This window comes from Siniperca chuatsi, linkage group LG15 (genome assembly GCF_020085105.1).
Source record: "Siniperca chuatsi isolate FFG_IHB_CAS linkage group LG15, ASM2008510v1, whole genome shotgun sequence".
Taxonomy (NCBI): domain Eukaryota; kingdom Metazoa; phylum Chordata; class Actinopteri; order Centrarchiformes; family Sinipercidae; genus Siniperca; species Siniperca chuatsi.
This window is the reverse complement of record NC_058056.1, coordinates 354799-376168: the sequence shown is the minus strand read 5'-3', so window position 1 is coordinate 376168 and position 21370 is coordinate 354799. Positions and strand designations below refer to the sequence as shown.

The 21370-nt window shown below is 40.2% G+C and overlaps 1 protein-coding gene across 3 annotated transcripts in view; it reads right to left on the bottom strand.

Annotated features, from left to right (window-relative positions):
* Nucleotides 1-647: 647 nt before the first annotated feature.
* Nucleotides 648-21370, bottom strand: part of setd3 (SET domain containing 3, actin histidine methyltransferase) — a 38190-nt gene continuing 17467 nt past the window's right edge. For 2 of the 3 annotated variants that reach the window (XM_044165858.1, XM_044165859.1), the window contains exons 7-13: nucleotides 16798-16856; nucleotides 13996-14110; nucleotides 13658-13732; nucleotides 11375-11541; nucleotides 7236-7321; nucleotides 5106-5266; nucleotides 648-4713 (exon numbers count right to left, since the gene is read on the bottom strand). In XM_044165858.1, coding sequence (XP_044021793.1) covers nucleotides 4222-4713; nucleotides 5106-5266; nucleotides 7236-7321; nucleotides 11375-11541; nucleotides 13658-13732; nucleotides 13996-14110; nucleotides 16798-16856 — 1155 coding nt within the window. In that variant the 3' untranslated portion in view covers nucleotides 648-4221. The remainder of the gene's footprint in view (nucleotides 4714-5105; nucleotides 5267-7235; nucleotides 7322-11374; nucleotides 11542-13657; nucleotides 13733-13995; nucleotides 14111-16797; nucleotides 16857-21370) is intronic. The other variant, XM_044165860.1, reaches the window with a different exon arrangement.

Below are 21370 nucleotides of genomic sequence, written 5' to 3'. Positions count from 1 at the left end.
TGCTGAGGTCACTTTACAGGAAACAAGCATCAGTCTTAATACAGTGAACTGAAAGTGAGATAACAATGCACTTGTCGGTCCTTCAATTCCACTCACTCTCCTAAAATGCTAATGGCTTGGCTTTTACGCCCCCCCCAGCATCACCGGCGTGACACCGGTAAACACTTGCACGACAATAGTGCCGTCCCGGCCGTGGCTGCTGCCATTGTATATTAATGTAGATAGCAGTTTAGAATTCATGGGGCAGGATTACTTGGGAGTGCTGGTCCCAGGCCTGCTCCAAGCACTGACACAGTGAGTACTAACAATACTGGACATGCCTTGCTCTCCGCTGCCCACCCCAATGCCCATTATAATAATATATTCAAAGATTAAAGGGGGTTTTATCTAAGACACCCATGAATTATGAATGGGGCATTTCAAAATTTAATTGCCCCGAATTAAATGATTCAAGATGATGTTTCTTTTATAAATTGATAATAGGGCCAGGGGGCAAAGAAGGGGAAAAGACATTAAATAAACCCTTTCCCCCCCAACAAAAGGAGAAAGGAAATGAATAATAAACGGATGGTGACCTTGTGTCTCTGGAGGAGGAGATGGCTTGATCCAAAGATAGAAGGGTGAAAAACAACACTACACACAGGAGGTGAGAAATGAGATGAAGTTTAATCTCTGACAGCTTCAGGACAAGTTTCCTTATCAACTCCAGCTTTGACTGTACACTCCGGGTTTTTTACGCCAACAGAAACCCAGAACTGCATACGGTGGTACGGTGAGGAGTCCGGTTCAGCTGGATAGCAATGTACCTGTCCAGGACTTGTTGAGTCTATGGTTAAAGCCAGGAGCTCTTGCTCACTCTCTCTCTCTCGCTCTCTCTCACACGCACGCACACACACACACGCACACACACACACGCACACAATGGTACAGAGGTCTATAGAAAAGCAGCACACAGACTGAATGTTACCAATAAGGTTGGTAAACATACATGATTGCATAAAAAAATACAGATTTGTGATGGAAAAGTGCTCGAACCACAGAAAGATGGTGACACATCAAACGTGATACAAAACAAGAGCATCATGTGGTACAAAGCGGTCATAAACATCTGACCTTCGGTGAACAGAACCTAGTTTTGGTCATATCACCAACAAGCCTCTGTTAGTGGACAACATGGCAAGGTTCGCTAAATCAATTTAGGAGTGAGCCCAACGCACATTTTAGGTGATCGATTCTAAATCACTAAGCCAAAGCCAAGGTGCACTGACAGTCACAGAAGATATTTATATCCGTCTAGAAGGAGCTAAAGGAGGAAAAAAATCGAATCAAACCTGTGGTGCTAATCATATATGTTGGCCAACACTCATTTCTGAGAGTACATATCAAGTAGGGGAGACCAGGGACAGTTTTAACGCTTTATTTCAATTTGTCGAGGAATTCAAAAACCAACACGTCTCATGCTATAACTTTAAAGAAATAGTTCAACTTTCTTATGGAAAATTAGATGAGAAGATCGATACCACGCTCATGTCTATGCATTAGGTATAGAGCTGGAACTGGGAGGTGATTAGCTTAGCATAAAGCCAGGTTAGGCTAGTTTCAGCATGTAACTCCCCTTAAACCTCATTTTTATATATTTGTATTTGTGTGAAGATTGGCACTGAGGCAATTGGTTGATTGAGTAGTCAACTGACATAAAATTAAACGTCAACTATATTGATAAGCGATTTATCATTTAAGCAATTTTGGAAGCAAAAAAATGGCAAACACTGGAATAACTTTCCTAAATGTAAATATCTGCTGGATTTCTTAGTCTTTTATGACAGTAAAATGAACATCTTTAAATTTTGGCCTCTTGGTCGGGAAAAAAAAGCTGTTTGTAGACGTTACCTTGAGCTCTGGGAAACTGACGGAATTCAATTCATCAATCGAGGACGTTCTTGACTTTCGGAACAGTACTTTGAGAAGAAAATCTTAACCAAAGGTACACTTACTAGTGTTTTGTGGGGCTTTCAACCACATCTCACAGTCTTCATCAGTAAATGGAGTTTGCTCACTTTACTTAGAGCTGGTTTAGATGTTCTCATGTGACCTACAGTAAATACAGTACTTCTATCACACGATAACAGGTGGTTGTATATGTGTCATCACTGTATATTAATTTGGTATGTGCTTATAGTTCATGCGTTGTCTACAGATATGTCTCGTTTTATATATACTCAATATTACTTATGTTTTTTCTTAAATACACCTTGCCCACAAATATGAGAATATATAATTTATGGCCTCCGCCCAGTTACAGTCCAGCTGCACCACACTAAACTCTTCTAACAGCCTACATGAGTCTCATGTTTTACCTGCAAGACTCATGTTTAAATGCCTTTGTTGATCATCTGTGATGTGAAAACATCAGATTTCCACACAGTCAAAGAAATAAAACGTGTGTCCTGCTCACATTTCAGTTATAAAATCCTCTCTCCTGATTGGCTGCTGACACCACTGTCAGCTGAAGACTGATTGACACTGGACGGCAGCAGAGGAGCGTCTGGTTCAGAAGACGTTAAGCCGACTTCACAGTCTAGCCTCAGTTTCCATCAACCCTCTCTATTCCCGTCACTGTTTTGTAGTGAGGTCATTTTAAGACAAGATTCTGATTCCACTAACGCAATGCGAGTGGACTCGGGGTCTTCTCGACTTATGAGTCCAACCGTCAACATTTAGGGGGGCAGCCAATACAACCACTTGTTATCACCTGACCAAGTTCCATACTTAGGGTACGAGATGACACCTGAACCAACAAGTACATGTTTTGATGAAGTCCTTGTGCAATATGATCGATAGCGCTGAAAAAAACTAATAGGTGGACTTTGACTTGAGATTAATTTGTCAAACTATATCAATCATGTATTGTTAATGTAAAAGTGAGCCACATACAGTAGCACTATAAACAACATTGTGTCCCTGCATTACTGTAGAAGAGTTGAAGCACACAGTAGCTACACAATGTAATGGGTGAGATAATGAGTTGACACAATGGGCTAAACTAGAAGTACCCATGAGCACATTTTCTACTATAAAAGGTACAATGTTCTAACTGATTTTCCCCTCCACGATGCATCGACTGTCAGGGATTCAGTCAGTATCATCAGTGCACCGAGTCAGGGCCACCCTACAGTTAACACAAACTAAAGAGAGTAAGAACCTACTGACAGTGCTTCCGTGTTTTTCATACAAAAAGTGTCATGTTGAAATTGCCTCATTTTAAGGCAGTCGAACAAAACAAAAGCTTCCAACAGGAGACCTTACACGAACCGTCATCCTCCCGTGTCTCACTGAGTCCTCAGTGCTGTATATGGCTTTCTCAGGGGCAACAGCAGTGATCACTGCTCTCTCATCACTCCCTTTTGGTGACATCCGCAGATAATCACTGCAACCTAAACTGAGTACATTCACAAAGATACTTTTTAAAACACAAAATAAAACAAAATTCTATGTTTCTTAATGAGGGCTGTAACTATGAAATGAAAATTGTACAATTTGATGGTAAAAATAACATTTTTCATTGAAGAAGCAAAAACCATCTTCCATTTTGGCCTGTCATACTGATCCATAACAGTTACCACCATCAATTTAAAACAAGTGTTCTCATAGTCTAAAAAGAGCATTTTATGATTCCTTTAGTTATTTTGCTTGAAATGAGTTCAACCAGAAAAAAAAGGGTAGTATGGGTAGTGATGGCCTTTATAAGTGGTAGCACACCACAAAATGCACTAGAGAATACGATTGTCAACTCAAAACATACTGGACATATATGGAGACAAACTGCAGTAATAAACCAACCAATTCACAAGATTAGAGAGATTTTGGCTTTGTGGAAATAACATTCACCTAACAATTTGCTGGAACCAGATTGCAGTGTCCCCGCTTGCTTTCTTCCTATACTGTAGGCCTCGAAATATTTCAATGTAAACCTAGGCTTTATACTTACAACGTAAAACAAAAGCTAATTTTAATCAAATCCTGTTCTGCACAGAAGGCTGAGGGACACACTGGCAGCATTTTTAAACAAGTTCAGCAGTGGACAACTAAGAAAAGCCACGCTGGATGAACGCACAGTCGGAAAAGTTCTGCGACTTTGAATTAAAAAATTTTCAGCTTCTATATTTCTGAGTCATTTAAGAGACACAAAAATAAATAAATAGCATGGGCTGTGGATTATACTTATTCACTGTTCTCTTTGGGATTATCTTCAGTTCGGCTGGCACTTAGGTTGGCCACTTCCTTTTGGCCCTTCTGGGTTGAACTTCCAATCGAGTCCAAAGCTGAATTAACATCTTTGCTGACCTTCTCCTGAGTCTCCTCCTGCACTGGCTCTCCATTATCCTCCATATTCAACCCATACACAGCCTTCTCCCCATTCAGGAGGTGACTGTGCTCCTCCATCTGGATCTCCTGGCCTTCTTCCACCTCCTCTAGCTTGCGCAGGATAATAGGAAGCTTAGCATCTGCGTCTGTATTCTCCAGCAAAGCGATATCGCTTTCCTCATAGCGAGGCAGCGGAGCGCCCTCCTCTAGCTTCTTCTGGAAGTGCAGGCGTTTGGACCGCCCACTGGCTGACGCCTTCTCCAGGATCTGCTTCTCGGCCAGGCGGAGCTGGATCGCCACGCGAGAATGGAGAGACAGATCAGGTTTCTCAAGCATTAAGCGGTCCTCCTAGAAGAGACCAGGCCAAGAGTTAAGAGGTAAAGAAAAAGAGAAGAAAGAGGGAGGGAAAGATGACAAAAGGTCATAAGGAGAAAGGAAAAATAACAAATTCAATTCACACATTCAATTCCTATGTGCTTGTCGGATCTTCGAAAAGCTCCCTCCGCACCTTTCTGACTGCGGAATTCAGGGGGAGGGGGGAATCTGGAATTGACAATCCAACAATCATGCCTTCGACTGTGGCCATTCCGAAGAGGTATAAAAACTTTTGGCTTAAGACTTGTTTGGACAACCCTTTGTACGAAGTAGTTCGTTTGAACCATACTGAACCCCTGACACCCTCTGCAATCAGAAACCCCAAATTACAACTTCCAACATAACTTAAATTCCAGCTGACTGACCTCTGAGGTGGTCTTGTAGGTCTTGAGCAGCAGAGCAGCTCGGGTCTCGAGGAAAGTCCACAACTTGATCTCGTTCTCCCAGCTGACAGGGAAGTCGCTGTTGCCCAAGGTGAAGATCCTATTGATGGCACGATCTCCGAGCAGGTAGTCCTTCAGTTCCTCTGAAATCAAACTAAATGTTAGTATGTCTTTAAAAGAAACTAAAGCCCAACTGCAAGAGGACCATTAGTGAAAAGTAGTGAAGTGGAAGTTGACTATAAAAGGTAATGGATTCGTAAGACATGTGAAGGTACAGGAACACTTGCTTTCAGAGTAGAGGTCTTCATGGGTCCATAGTTTTGGACCTGATCCCAAATAGACCCATGGAATGTATGTTGTTATTTATTGTTGCTTTATATATATTTATTTAAATACACATCTATTTTTTCACCTACTTGTATGTACATAATAGCCAAACATCTGAATCAGTCCTGATGACAGTCAGATCTGGTCTGAAACAGACCTGAAATAATTAAACCTGATCCAAAATGCAGTCAACCTGAACAGCTCCAATTAGATACACAACACCAACATTGGAAGCAGCATGATACTCCACCAATCAACAAGAAACCATGGATGAAAAGACAACAAGTCCTAAGAATCAATGCACCTCTTATGTTACACACATCTATTGTATTGTCTCTAGGGTTAGGAACGAATGGCTGGTTCCATTTTGGATCTGGTTCCAAGTTCGGAAAACACCCAGAACTGCTAAACTCTTTCGCTAACAAATATTTTTTCAAACCTTTGATCTCCCCTTATTCTTTTTTATTAGCAAAGAGCAATCTTGAAAAAGTATAGGTAGCGGGCTTCACATTGTTACCTCTGGTGACCGTTGTTTTCGCTGGTTATAATGTCAAACATCACCAGCAGCAGATTAGATCAGCTCTAACTAAATAAAAGATTCGGTAATGGCTAAAACATTTGGCTGCTTTCTGGTTAATGTGCTCTCTATATGTCAATGTCTCTACTCAGCTGAAGATCTTTTGAGGGAAAAGTAACATTGGTCTACAAAGGTGTGTATGTTTTTGTAGTTCGACAAGAGAGTGGCGACTTTTCTCTACAGAAACGATCTAGCTGATCCAATAACTAAACTTAATTAGAATTTCCCAGTTAAACATTTCTGCATCCCCAGAAAAAAGGAGAGCAGTCAAATGCAGAAACGTGAGAACATTTAATATACTAAATATGTGCACAAATATAGGTACTCTATGGCATGAGGAGCGCAGAAAAACTTGGATCGGCAGCTACATAAATGCTATTGAACCCCAGCCTTGTTGTCTTGTTTTGGACACACAGATGAAACTAATAATCTTCCCATTTGACACTGAAAAAGTGTGGTACGATCCCTAAATTTGTGATCAACATTTCTTCAGCCAGCCAGACAGTCTTAACCTTCCGACACTGTCTGGTTATACTCTGAACATAAATTTGGTAAAGATCTAAATTTAAATGTCTGTGATGATGTGTAAGTCATAGACAGACTTTTCTTCCTTCTGAACCCTTCATCTCGCTGCCTTTGATCTGAGGACTTAAACATGGCTTGGTTACATGGGAAGGTGAAAGAGGCGAACTGCAGCGCCTCGGTTGTGTGCGCACACTATTCCATTGTGTCACATCTGTTAAGAAATGTCCACAGACACAAACATCCAAAGGCGTTGTGGCCTTTTTAAAAATTAACATGCAGCAAAAAATGTGAATAATATATCAAGCAGGGTCCTGAAGATGAGTCCTGTGACAGAAGAGGATGTGGCCTCGTGTGGTTGGGGATTTATGACACCGGTGCCATTCTGCATACATGCCGATGAATATTGCAAACCCCTGGTGGATTGCTCCTTCCACACATCTGGTGGCCTGCCTTGATCAATTAACCAGCTCAGGAATGGACAGGCCTTGCTCTTCCCCTCTCTTTCTCCTCTACCTCCTCTCCGTCTCTTCCCCACCGCTGATGTGCGGAGGAAGCAGTTGTCTGACATCGGTCTCGGAGGAGCGTCGCAAACTGTGATGTGTTTTGTTTCAGAGTGGGCTACTGGGTTTGTGGCTTCGAGGTTCCAGTGTGTGTGTGTGTTTGTGTATCTGTCAGCGTCTTACCCTCGGTCATGCAGAAGACTCTGAGGAAGGCTAGGAGCTGGGCTGAAATGGGGGGTTCATTACAGTGCAGAGCAAAGATACAGGACCTGAAAAAACAACATACAGACCAACGTAAGTCAACAAACAGATCCAAGAATCAAAAAGAAAAAGAAAATACCTGAGCATGTACATTGTTTACATACAAAACATGTGACACACAAATAGTGTTATAAGAGACTCCTCATATAGCACAATAAGCCTGTAATATACATTCTGAACATTACAGCACTGCAGCACAAAACTGCAGACAGCCCTTAAAGAAACATTTTGGGAAATGTGCTTAGTTGCTTTCTTTCTGCGAGTGAGATGAGAAGATTGATACCAATCTCACGTCTATGTTAAGTACAGAGCTGGAATCAGGACGTGGTTAGCCTAGCTTACCTTAAAGACAGGGCACAGTGGGAAACAGCTAGCCTGGCTCTGTCCAAAGTTAAAAAATGTGCCCACATGCTGGACCTACTACTTGGTGAACAGTGACTGTGTGCAGCTTCCCGGAGTCCTGTTGTCACAACGAGGTTGCCAGGTTTGGTACCTACAGTGGTGTGAAAAAGTATTTGCCCAAGTATTTGGATTTTGTCAACCGTCATTTAAAAACTGCATTTTGTGTTTACTTGTGTTATCTTTGACTAATTTATTATTAAATTTAAACTATTTAAATTTGTTTGATGATCTGAAACATTTAAGTGTGACAAACACGCAAAAAAAAAAAAAGAAATCAGGAAGGGGGCAAACACTTTTTCACACCACTGTACCTACTAAAACCCGTGCTAACCGACTGAATCTGGCAACCTGGAGACACTGCACACAAGTGCTGGGTGGATGAACAAACTGCCATCAAGAAATAGTTCTAGCATGGGTCCCAACTAAAATCATAAGCTGTTTTTTTTTTTTACATTTCTGTTTATGTATGGGTTAAACAAACAAGACGGCATACAACATGTTCATTAGTCAGCATTAGACTTGTTGGTAGACGTACTTTTTCACTTTGAAGAGTCAGGCTAGCTGTTTCCCCCTGCTTCCAGTCTCTATGCTAAGCTAGGCTAACTATGTCCTGACCAGCTTGTTACTTAATGGACAGACATAGGATTGACATCAATCTTCTCCTCTCACTCTCAGAAAAAAAGCAAATAAGCAAGTTAAGAGAACCCAAACGACACACGATACTATGGCATGAAAAAAATTGAATTACCGCCCCGCAGTTGTACGCCTCCGCCAACCAGACAAGTTGCAGTTTACACTTGAACACTTGAAAGGAATTGAATAAAAAAGGTATACAATGTATTTTTATGTGGTCACAGTGACCTTTGAGCAACCAAATTCTGACCAGTTCATTCTTGAGTCCAAGTGGACGTTTGTGCCAGATTTGAAGAAATTCCCTCAAGGCATTCCTGAGATGTTGCGTTCACGAGAAATGCATAGACGAACAAGCTGAAAACATAACGCCTCCAGCCACGGCTATCACCGGGATATAAAATCTGATAATGTATCAGCCTTTTTCCCTCTTTTTTTATTTAACATAAACATTAAGGTATTTACAGTTAAGCTTCAGTTTTAGCATCATCAACAATAAATATAACTATACATTTTAAACAGAAAGCTTCATCAAAATTCTAATTAATTTTAATTAACCATTGATAATTAATAATAACTGTGAATAAAAACACAAAGCAAAATTATAGGTAACACTTTACTTGGATAGTCCGCCTACAGATAGGTTATAGAATATTTGTAACATTTCAACTGTTTCGCTATTGTCTGTAGATGTTTAACAGATTATCAATAAAGTATATATGACAATTCATGAACACACCCTGACCAAGATGTTTTTTGGACCTAAACTTAACCAAAGCTTTAGTTGTGAAAAAGTTTAGTCAAATAAACGTAGAAATGCCACCAAAAAACAATTACTGCTGCAGTGCCGTTCTTCAATTTCTTTTTGCAGATCTGCCATCATACATGCCAATTCCAATATTTATGTGATAATCTGCTGACGACCAGTCAGGCTCTATTAAATTATATACTGTAATAAAATGTTAAGTTATATACACCAAGCTTTACGCACATTGAATAAACACATCATTCAATGTGAGTAAAGCTTCACAATGACCCTCTGTTGTTGACTCTGTTGTTTTGTTGAGTGTAAATATCATATTTTTTCCCCTCAAGCAAACAAAACTTTTGTTTCCTGGAAGTATAAAAGAGCTGCAATCATTTGTGTGTGAAAGGCAATGTTAATCAATGGATTCATAAAGAAAAAAGAAAAACATGAAAGGTCAAAAATAGACCAGATTACATTATACATTATACAGCATGTTTCTGGTGTGCTCTGCATAATTAAGCCAAGTAAGAACAAAACTAATCTGTCCTGGAAAACTGGGCAGGAAGAGAATACATGGGTGTGGTTGGCAAACTGTACTACCTTACCATACCATGTTTTAGTGCACACCCCCATGGGGCCTGAGAACACCTCAGATAGGTAGAGAAGAATAAAGTTTTATTATCATTATTATTATTATTATTATTATTATTATAAGCAGCACTAATGCAGATAACAAAAAACGGACTGAAACCAAATGTACCGTAAATACAAAACTGGAAGGACACAATTAACAAGATCCGTACAATGGAGATGAACCCTACGATGAGGAATCAAGCTAGTTAGTTTGATGTGAGATGGAAGAGGACACAAAAAACAAATATTACACAATAAAAACTTGAAGATATTCCCTGTGCAAATTCCATCTTTGTTTTCTTTATTTAGTTATTTTATTGGTGTTTCTTAAACCAATGTATTACTATTATTGTTGTTTTTTTTTTACTTTGGATTGCAGGGATCAACAAAGCTGAAATTTGGAGCTTTTACACACAAATAAGCTTGATTTTCACAATAGCAAGTATAAAATGTACAACTGAGGACACCACCTCTGCCTGCACAAACCTGCAAATCTAATTCTTGCCTTTCTTGTATCCCTCTAAACATAATATTAATGTTGCTGTATTTCTCAGGATGGTGAAAGTCAGCAGTGTGACAGAAAATATATGAAACAAGTGTGATCCAGGACTCAGCAGAATCCATTCCACATCATAACATTACACACTGAGGTAATTTGGGAGAGGACAATATTTTCCTCCTATTTCAGCAAAGTGATCGATGTGGCGATCGGTAGCACAGGGTCGACATTATTACACCGCACTAACGCATTACAGCTGCCTCCCTGCTCCTCCTATTAAATTATCCCTCTGTCCACTGCTCCAGCAATACAGCATCCAGCTCAGGAAAGTCAACTCTTTGTAGAAAATGCTGTACTCTAATGCACTGTGTGTTTAAAGGTTTTGCAGACTTTGGAAGAAGAGCTAATTACAAACTTGTAAATGAATAGTCAAATGTGCTCACTTAAGTCTACTTATCAGACTGTTAAAAGAATAAAGTAGAGGCGAAAGGAGTGATTTCCACGTTGTAAAAGAGTGTGATGATAGCAGCCGCTCAATATCTCAGCGAGGCCCGACACTGAATCTGTTGCCGTTTCCTTTGAAAATGATCTACGAGCATATCTGTCAGTTTAATAGAGCACCCCAGCAACAACAGGGATTGTTTCATTTAATTTCCACTGTTGAGATTTAGACTGTCATCAATAAGAGATTAAAAGGCGCCTGATTAAAAATGCAGAGCAGAGAATGCTGCATAAAATTAAGGGGCTAATGATAAAATGATTAAGCTTCTTGGTGATGAAAGTGTTGGGGCGGATGGTAAATTGATACTTGGTGGGATGGGGGAGGAAAAAAAGAAACCTGCTGCAACATTTATATTATGTGTTTCAATTACGCCAAAGGGGGGCCTAATTGGTTGAAATATCTACTGTTGGAAGACAAAAGTGCACCGCGGCTATATGAAAAGGTGCATGGAGTTAGACATGAGCCTGAAGCTCTCTTTGACCCATATTAAAAGCTTTAGAGTAAAATGCTTCAAGCCTAGCTTGCAGATTCAGTCACTTACGAGAGCAGACGCTGTGTTTGTAGATAAGAAGAAAGAAAAGAGGAGGAATGTTTGTCCTTTGACTGAAAATGAAAAGCTCGTAAACAGTGAGAAGAGTCGGACATACGCTGGGATGCCGGCTCGTGCCAGCACTTCGGCCTTCATGGCATAGAGGCGTTCGCTCTTACTGACGCCCAGCTTGATCTTCACTCGGTCGTGGGCGTTGTCTTGGAAGAAGAAGCCGTTGTGGATGACAAACTCGGCATTGGATCTGGTGCCATAGAAGATGTAGATCTACAGGAAGAATAAACCATCAGCTTCAACACTGTTATCATCACCTGTCTTGATTGCATGCATTCAGTTAGCAGCTTCCTTTAAGGAAGATCCAAATGATACACAGCATTTAACCCTTTGAACCATAGACTGCTTTTTTCTCAGTTTTCACTCCTTTTATTTACAGACTTATGGCACTGTCACTACATGTGTTAGCTAGGCATGTTATATATTCTTATCTTCACAGTACATTTGACTACTCAGAAATGCCATTAATTAGCATGCAAGTGGCACTACACAAGTTCAATCCCGTTTCTATTAAGAGTCGTCCACTGATTCATCATGTCACTCCTGTAACTCTGTCAGACTCATGATGGACAGTTTTCTTCTTGCTTGTCAAAACCCGGCACCCAGGCTAAACGATTTAAAATGAAATCATTTCGGTTAAAATAACTTTTGTTCCATCCTAGTGGCACAGCCGCGCTCACAGTTAGCATCCAATCACAAGGACGCGTCGAAGAACGAGTACTAGCCAATCACAGTACAGTAGGGTGGGGAAAAAAAACAAAACACAGATTGGGTTGTGTTATGCTAGCAGCTAATGTAGCCTGGAGCCTCTAGCCTGCAGCAGAGATGAGCAGCGGACTACAGAGGTCTGGGAAGATCACTTCTTTCTAACTTTTTTCAATTTCAAACTTGTAGTCTTCAGCCCCAACCGACACCGACTCAAGTGACATCAGTTGAGGACATTTATCAGACTTCACACAGCTCCCTCTGGAGACACTAAAGGCTTTATATTATGTTATATATATATATATATATATATATATATAAAAAAGAAAGATTTATAAAGAGTACAGTTTAGACCTGCTCTACAGGAAAAGTGCAATGAGATAACTTCTGTTTTGGCATGAATTGGCGCTATATAAATAAAATTGAATTGAATTTATACTACTTGTTTCACATATGCAGTGGAAACACATGCAGAAAAGAAGAAAAAGGTTTTACAGAATTTGAAATGATTTGGATTTGTTGCCTGTATGTCTGCATTGTTTTGTGTCACATAGCAAATATCTCTATGTGGATGGATGGAAGGGAGTTAGTGTTCCATGCAGGGCTGTAGTATGTCCTGCTGTTCGCTGAAGACACTGAGGTCATGTCCTCCTTTTTGTTGGGGTTCTAGCAGCTCAGTGATTGTAGATTTAAAAAACAAACATTTTAGGCTGATTCCTTTATTTTTAGATCCAATAAGTTTCAGCAGGATTCAGTATTTCTCCACCAGAAGTGTATAGCTGGCAGCGTGTAGAGGGCTTTGAAACAACACTTAGACCTTCAAGCTAGGAAATAAAATGATAACACTTTATTCTATTGGGCCCATCATTTCCTAGCAAGTTTACTGGAAACATCTACGAAATCTGATGTTGTTGATTTTCAGGGGAATGAAAGAAATGTCCCATTTAAAGACAACTTGCAGAAAATATAAAAGAGTCGCTTCTTTTAAATAAAAATCTGCTTAACTACATATGAATAAATACTAATTATTTTCAGGGATATATTGGTTCCATGTTGATGGGACATTGTCAAACATTGAAGTAAAGTAAAAATATATATAAAAATTAAATTTTATGGATTTTGTCACACCTGCTGTTTTTCCAGTTTCTTATTTCTATTTGAGATGCATATGATTTAAATTTTTTTCCACCTAGGTTCCCATAATTTGTTGGCTGATGTAAACAGGAAGTGTAATTTGAGTCGAGAAGAACGGGTGTGACTCTGACTCAAAAGGTTCAAACGGTCAATCTTTATGACAAACTGCAGACAGAGTATATGTAGATCTGTAAAATAAGACATACGTTGTAAAACAAATGAAGAAATCAATTCTTCCATTTCAAAGCGTAAAAAGTCACTTTAACGTATGTCCTTTGTAGCGTGACCTCTGAGAGGGGGGATAAGACCAGACACACTAAAAGCCTGCTGAATCTGCATGACTGTTTCTCTCACCTCCGTACTTTTACCTTACTCAGCTGCTAACATCAGTAGCATTGAGAAGAGCTTTGTGTGTGTGCAAACAGAGAGAAGCAAGACGGACAATAAAGACCAAAGTACAAGTAGTAGGAGAGAGCGAATGTCTCTTCACCTGTTCATTCTCCTTGTAGTCCTGCAGTGCCACACATTCACAGCGATCATCCTCCAGGTTGTAGCCGGTGGTGATCTGCAGATCAACAACAACTAATTCAACCCTTACCCGCGTTCATCACAACAGCTATTTGGGCCATCCAGGACTGTATGTGGGGTTTTTAAGGCAGAAGTCAAAATTCTTTGTAAAAAACTTTTCCTGCCAAATTCTTCATCATTTTACAATAATGTGTATGTATGTGTATGTGTATGTGTGTGTGTGTGTGTGTGTGTGTGTGTGTGTGTGTGTGTGTGTGTGTGTGTGTGTGTGTGTGTGTGTGTGTGTGATAAAGACTTTACCAGTCCATTTGTGTGGTTACACATGTCCCAGAGGGGGATGAGGGCCAGAGTGACCCGGCTGCCGTCCTCAGTAGGGATTTGGTTCTGACGGGTCATCACCGAGGACACCGCCCACCTGTCACATACAATTAACCAATCACTGCTTGGTACAGTGAAGTTCATCCTGAACAATAGCAGCTCCTGATTCATGAAGGAGAAGGAAGATCATCTACTCTAACACTGGAAGTGCCAAAGAGAGAGAAGGAGGACGGAGAGAGAAGGAAGGACGACGGAGGGAGGAAGGAAGATGGAGGAAGAAGAAGGACGGTGGAGAGAGAAAGAAGGAAGATGGAGAGACAAAGAAGGAGGGAGGATGGAGGGAGAAATGTGCAGCACCTGGCGGTGTACTGCACGCACACACTACAGTCATCTGGAGTCAAAAGGGAAGAAATATGTAAGATGAAGGTGAAGAATATAGGGAATACTACACACGACTAACTTTAGCAAAGTCTGGAAATTACTACTTCATTCCCAAAGACCTGCACCTGCACAGTGATGTGGACAATGATGGGTTTCCTGGGCACATAGGACCAGCACAGCAGAGCACTCTGACTCAAGTACAGGGCATCCGGAAAGTATTCACAGCGCTTCACTTTTCCCACATTTTGTTATGTTACAGCCTTATTCCACAACTGATTAAATTCATTATTTTCCTCAAAATTCTACAAACAATACCCCATAATGACAATGTGAAAGAAGTTTGTTTGAAATCTTTGCAAATTTATTAAAAATAAAAACCGAAAAAATTCACATGTACATTAAGCATTGACCCTCACAATTGAGCTCAGGTGCTTCCTGTTTCCACTGATCATACTTGAGATGTTTCTACAGCTTGATTGGAGTCCCCCTGTGGTAAATTCAGTTGATTGGACATGATTTGGAAAGCCACACACCTGTCTATATAATAATCGCAAAATTGGTTAATCAATAAAAAATAATTGTTAGGTGCAGATCTAACAAACACTAAAAAAAAGTAACATTTTGGAACATAAGGAAGCTCACTTAAACTGCTTTCAGCACAAGGCAGTGCATGCTGGGAAATGTGGGCCGTCACTATGGCTACAATACTCTCAGCATCGTGCAGCACGCCTTGTGCACAGCTGAGCAGATGGAGTGGAGTCAAAGTGGTGTGTTCACGGTACGCTGCTAACTAGTAAAATACATTGCTGGAATGTTAATAAACAATGAAATCAATGAAATCATTTTCCCCTTTCAGTATAACTCTAATATAAACCTGTCCCTGACGTCACGTCACTCATGCTTATCACAATTGTTTGCTGTGTTAGCGAGGTAGCTAGCCAGCTATAGTTTGTCAGTCAGTAGCAGACTGAGAGGTTAGTGTCAGAGCATCTCTTCATCATTCTGCAGCGCAGCAGATGACGTTGCGCTGTTGAGTGGTGACTTCACGATACGTTGTTACCGAGCTGCTGAGATGCTGGATAGTCAAATAACGTAAGGAGCTGCTTTTTCACCGGATACGTTGAACGTTTCCCCTGAACGTTTGTAGCAGAGGCGCTGTTTCTCTCTTGGCAGCAGCGAACCGTGAGTTAATGTTAGTGACCGTTACATTAACAGCCAAATACTGCTACAGATGACATGTTTTGATAAGCAAAAAAAAAAAAAAAAGAAAACAAAAAAATAAATAACTCATTTCTGATCGAAGTTCAATCCTTTGTAATAATGGTGTAGCATGACTCTCAGAGCTCGACAGAGTAAGTTAGAGAATATGTAGTTTAGTATATGTGGTTTAGTAGAGAGCAGTGGTGGAATATAACTAAGTACATTTAGTACTGTACTTTAGTACAGTTTAGAAGTACTTGTACTTTACTTGAGTATCTCCATGGCATTTCCTGCTACTTCAGCAATTTACTGATACTGAACAGTACGGATGATTATTTAACTATTTATTATATTTTTATTTGTTTTCTCAGAGTTCATTTCTAGAATTGGTTGACAACGTATATGTTAAATGATTTAACATATTAAAGAATATTTTACTTAAATATTCTTTAATAGTTATATTTGTGTAAGAAAGCAGCCTTCTGAGTACCTTTGCATAGATATATCGATGCACAATCCACACAGAAAATTTCTATATTCATTCCAGCTCAAAAATTCACTGTATCGGCCGCCATATCGGTAATCGTGAATGTTTCCTCTCTAAAATTGGTATCAGTCTCAAAAGTTCCATATCGGTCGGGCTCTACTCATTACACCAGAAGAGCTCAATCCAGTTGTGTTTCATATTGCAGTATGAATGGTTTAGCACACAGTGCTTTGAAGCAAGAGCTGGAAGATAGTGTACCCTTTTCTGCTTACTGAATTCCGAAACGAATCATAACACCAGGACTCAAAATCCAATTGTGAGATTCACAAAGATTCTCCTTCCTACTCATAACCCTTATCTGGAGGATATGTCAGTAATAATCTCTCATTGCACAGGAAAACTCTGTGCACACAAATACAGTGAGTCAAAGCTGAACCAATAAGCCGGAATGTAAATTGTGATGGATGTTTATAACAGACAGTTTGGGTAATACTTTCTACTGTTTGCCTTTGGTTTCTCAGGTTTGCCTACAACCTGTTTGGTCGTCTCAATGCTGGTGTGGTCTTCTTTTTAGCAATGATCCCTGATCTCAGAATGATGGCCAAACCTATGAATATGACCTAAGTTGAAATAAACCAGAATTATTCTCTATAACAGGCCCATTCTACACACACACACACACACACACACACACACACACACACACACACACTGACCTGTAGTCATCAAATGTGAAGCTGTCCTTCAGGGGCAGTTTGCTGGCGGCGGGATGAGTCTGGGGATGGAGGGAAGGTGGACGAGAGAAAGAGAAGGAAAAAACACAAATCAGAATGAGGAATTTCATTATGCAGGTATGCTGGAGGGGGGCTGCCTGACAGGAACGCCTAACAAGAAGGACTGGGAGTAGGGGGCCAATGCTGGGGCGTGTGTGTGTGTGTGTGTGGTCGGTTAGTGCACTATGACACTCGTCCCCCCACATACATCACTGTCAACTTAATTTGTTGTGGCCAGCAGCCGTCATAAATCTGCCTCATCAAGTTTGGCCTGAAACGGGGTGTGTGTCAATGTGTGTGTGTGTGTGTGAGATGGAGAGTGTGTGTCCGTCGATGCCAACGGTTTCTCCATTTACCACCACCTACCTGAGCCATTGGCAAATGCTCCTGAGCTTAAGCAGGAGAGAGAGGAGAGGAATGCGTAATGAAGAAAAGGAGGAGACAGAGGGAAATGAAATGGAAGGAGGGGGCAAAGAGTGAGAACTGTGTCAAGAGAGAGAAAAGTAGAAGTAAGAAAGAGTAGATGAAGAGAGACAGAACCACTGTGAGCCTATGAGGAAGAGTAATAGCTGTAAGTCATCTATAAGTACATGAAAGGAACTGATATCATCATTTATTATCATTTTATATGCTAACAGCCTGTTAGTCAATTTGGCCCTCATATTACCATACATCTGATTTTGCATTTTTAGAATAAAAGGAATCCTTTGACGTTTTGGGATATAATACTGATTGGTTTTCTTGCTGAGAGTCAGATGTAGGGCTGGGCAATACATCAAATTCATTTGATTAATTCCAAATGTTTGTTTTTGTCTACATTTTGAAAATCAAGTTTATTTCCAGTTAAAAAGTTACATAAATGATAGCAGGCTGTATTAGCTGTCATGAGTCACGACACATCATGTTTTGCATTTTGCAGGAAAATAATCGACTAAAATTGTCAAGCATCCCCAAAAGAAAAAGAAATCGAGATTGTATTTTTCTTTGGCTATATTGCCCAGCGCTAGTTAGATGAATATAGACTGATACCCCTTTCATGTCTGTGCGTTAAGTACAGAGTTGAATTGGGGACATGGTTAGCTTAGCTTAGCATAACATGAGTCTACCAACACCTCTCACCTTGTTTGTTTGATCTGTACATAAACAGAATGTAAAGTTGATCATTTGTGATTTTAGGGGGAATTACATGATGGAACTATTTCTTGACAAATCCATCCACTCAGCACTTCTATGCTTAACAGAGTCAGGCTAGCTGCTAAGCTAAGCTAACCACGTCCTGACTCCAGCTCTGTAAATAACACACAGACATGAGTTTGATATTGATCTGGTCATCTTACATTAGGAAAAAAAAAGTGAATAAGTGTATTTCCTAAAATGTTGACATTTTGCAACTCAAAATGAATGCTAATATTGCTCTGTATCAGCTGGAAGTGTAAATAAGCAACTGTTAACATGCTAACACGTTCACCATATCAACTTAATAAGCTGATAATATGTCAATGTTGTGTTGACACATTGTTCCACTTTAAGTTGGGAGCAGGGCTCATTGAAAATACACTGTTTAACTGAAGAAAGTTTAAGAAAGCTATGATATTTGAGAGGTAAAATCAGCTGCTGAACGACATTTTAATGCAAGAAATTAGTTCACAATATCCTTCTCATGGGATTCAAGTTTGTTTGCAGTTTCGCATCCAAGTTTGAATTTCTAACAACACAGCTCTTTTTGGCAGACAAGCATCAGCTTTCAGTGCTTGGCTACTACAACTCTTGTTCAGCATCAAATTTATTTTCATGACGATCAAGATCAGCGAGAACTCAAAACACTACCACCATCAAACACCTCTCCTAAACACACACACCTCAGGGTAAAACAGGCTGGTCACATCATATTTCACCACTGGAGGTGTGTGTGTGTGTTTGTGTGTGTGTGTGTGTGGTAATACAGAGGTGACACTGATTCATCCGTACAGGTGAGTGCAGAGGATCATGCTTGTCAAGTTAAACAAAGTGACCAGGCTTCTATCTCACACAGAGAACCAGAAACAATTATCTTTGCTCTGTCTGACTCTCTCCTACCGGAGGAGGAGGAGGAGGAGGAGGAGGAGAGGTAGGAGGTGGGGGTTACTGAGGTGGAGGTCCAGATTACCAGACTGGCATCCTCTTTCCCACATCTCGACTAGCATGGTGATTCCTGACCAGTCAGTGATGTGAAAGATTTCTTGCCTCACTACTGTCTCGGCCTGAAGATGGTGTGGTTGGTCGTTCCGTTAATTGGAACTATTGGCAAAACTACCATTAAAAGTTGGCATACATATTTGTTTTGGGGTTGTTGTTTTTTTTTTTTTACCACTCCAAATTCAAACTTTCCTTTATGATACTCTCAATGTTCCTCAACGCAGAATCCCAGGAGTTTCCTGGATAATTTAACAGGTTTACATTATGTTTTTCTTATCTGCTTGTAATGGCAGACGACTCAAAATACTACAATACAAAATCAATTTTAAATGGTGTCTCCAGCCTGTAGTTTGTTCACCAGTGACACTTATTTTCACACTGTAAAAAGTCCTGCTCAGTTTATTTCTTGGGAGGTTATTCAATTCAATTTTATTTATATAGCACCAATTCATAACAGAAGTTATCTCATTGCACTTTTCCTATAGAGCAGGTCTAGACCGTACTCTTAACAATGTTATTTACAGAGACCCAACAAATCCCACCTTGAGCAAGCACTTGGCGACAGCGGCAAGGAAACACTTCCTTTAAGAGGCAGAAACCTCGGACTCAGCTTTCTAAAAAGTGTAACTACACAATTTTCTGCTCAGTGATTGGATGTTTTTGTAATAGTTTACGTCCCCTAATTTAGCATTTCTAAGCAGTATACAAACATTTAATGAATGGTTTAAAACAGACTATATAATGTAGATGTAAACAGATATGGACATTTTCAAGAGTTTATTAAAGTATGTTTTCATTAGTGTATAATTACCTGAAAATAAGAATCGTGTTTTCATTACCTTAGAATAAGCCATTTATAGCTACAGAGGGAGCAGGTCCCCTTCCACGTGGGCCGCCATGTTCCTGTGTGCATTGACGTGATAGTGAGCAGCTGTAAACAAAAAAAGTTTCCTCCCGGGATTCAATAAAGTATTTCTGATTCTGATGTTGCACCGCCATGTTTCTACAGCAGCCCAGACCGGACAAACCAAACACTGGCTCTATATAGGGCCGTTTTTGCTTACAGCTACATTATAGTGTGTTAGAAACAGTTATTACATGTTTATAGACTGCTTATAAATGTTAAATAGGGGGACACAGTTGCTCATCTTTTGTACTGATGATGAAACCAGGAGTTCCATACCTATCCAAGCCTTAGAAGTACTCCAACAACACCGCACTTGTACTTTGTAACTGTTTAGAGAAGTGTTATATATAAAAAGTTATTATCACAGCCAGACACACAGCATTGTCTAAGCCAGAGGTTTTCAGACTGTGAGGCGCACCTCCCCAGTGGGGAGGGGGCAAATATACTGTGTGAGCTGAAAGGGACAGGTGCATACTGGTGTTGTAAAAACAACAGGAAATTAGTTATTGTAGTTTGTCCCCCTGCACATGAACATGGTCAGCAGTTGCAGCAGCGGCGGCTGTGACACACAGCTTATGCAGGATATTGAGGTAAAACAAAAATTTAAAAAAATATACTTAGTGCCTGATTGCTGCAATTTGAGTCAAAAGTCGTACTCTCAGAGTCATAACTGAACACAGACAGGATACACATACTGTATGTTTGGTTTCAGTGTGACTTACACTTTCCTATCTCTGATGTCCATCATGAATAAATGTCCATAAACCCACTTAGAAATCATAGGAAAGACAAGGTATCTTACACACATAAAAATCAAATGTGAACATTTTCATTAAATTGACTATCAGTATATTGTGTTGAATATTTGTTGTTGTTGTAGATGGAAGCACAGAAAACTCTGGCCTCGGCAAATCCAAACTTCAGTAGGTAGCAGAGAGAAGAAAACCCTGACAACCAGGCATATTCAGTTACAGTTTCACTGAGGGCCTGCAGGAGATGGACACATGGGTGTAGAAACCAGCTGAATGGACTATGTCCACACACACACACACACACACACACAGAGAGAGCACTGCACACTCTTGATGCATTAGCATCCAAAGAAAAGGGTCATCCATCATGTGCCACTGTGTGTGTGTGTGTGGGGGGGTTACAGGTAAAGTCTGAGTCAATGAATGGACAAGAAACCACACAGTGAAAAAGCTCAAGGGTATTTTCCAACAGTGAAGACTACTAATTGGCCGAGTGTGGGTGCAAGCACTTAAAAGTAGTCTGTGGAGTTTTTGCAACAGAACACATATTAGTTATTACTGTTGACCCAAGAGTGAACATGCAACACAAAGGTAGCTATCGTTAGCATGATGACACATTAAGATCTCTGATCAGTCTTTATTTGTGTACTGAACACACAGACGTGAGATTGATACATCTTCT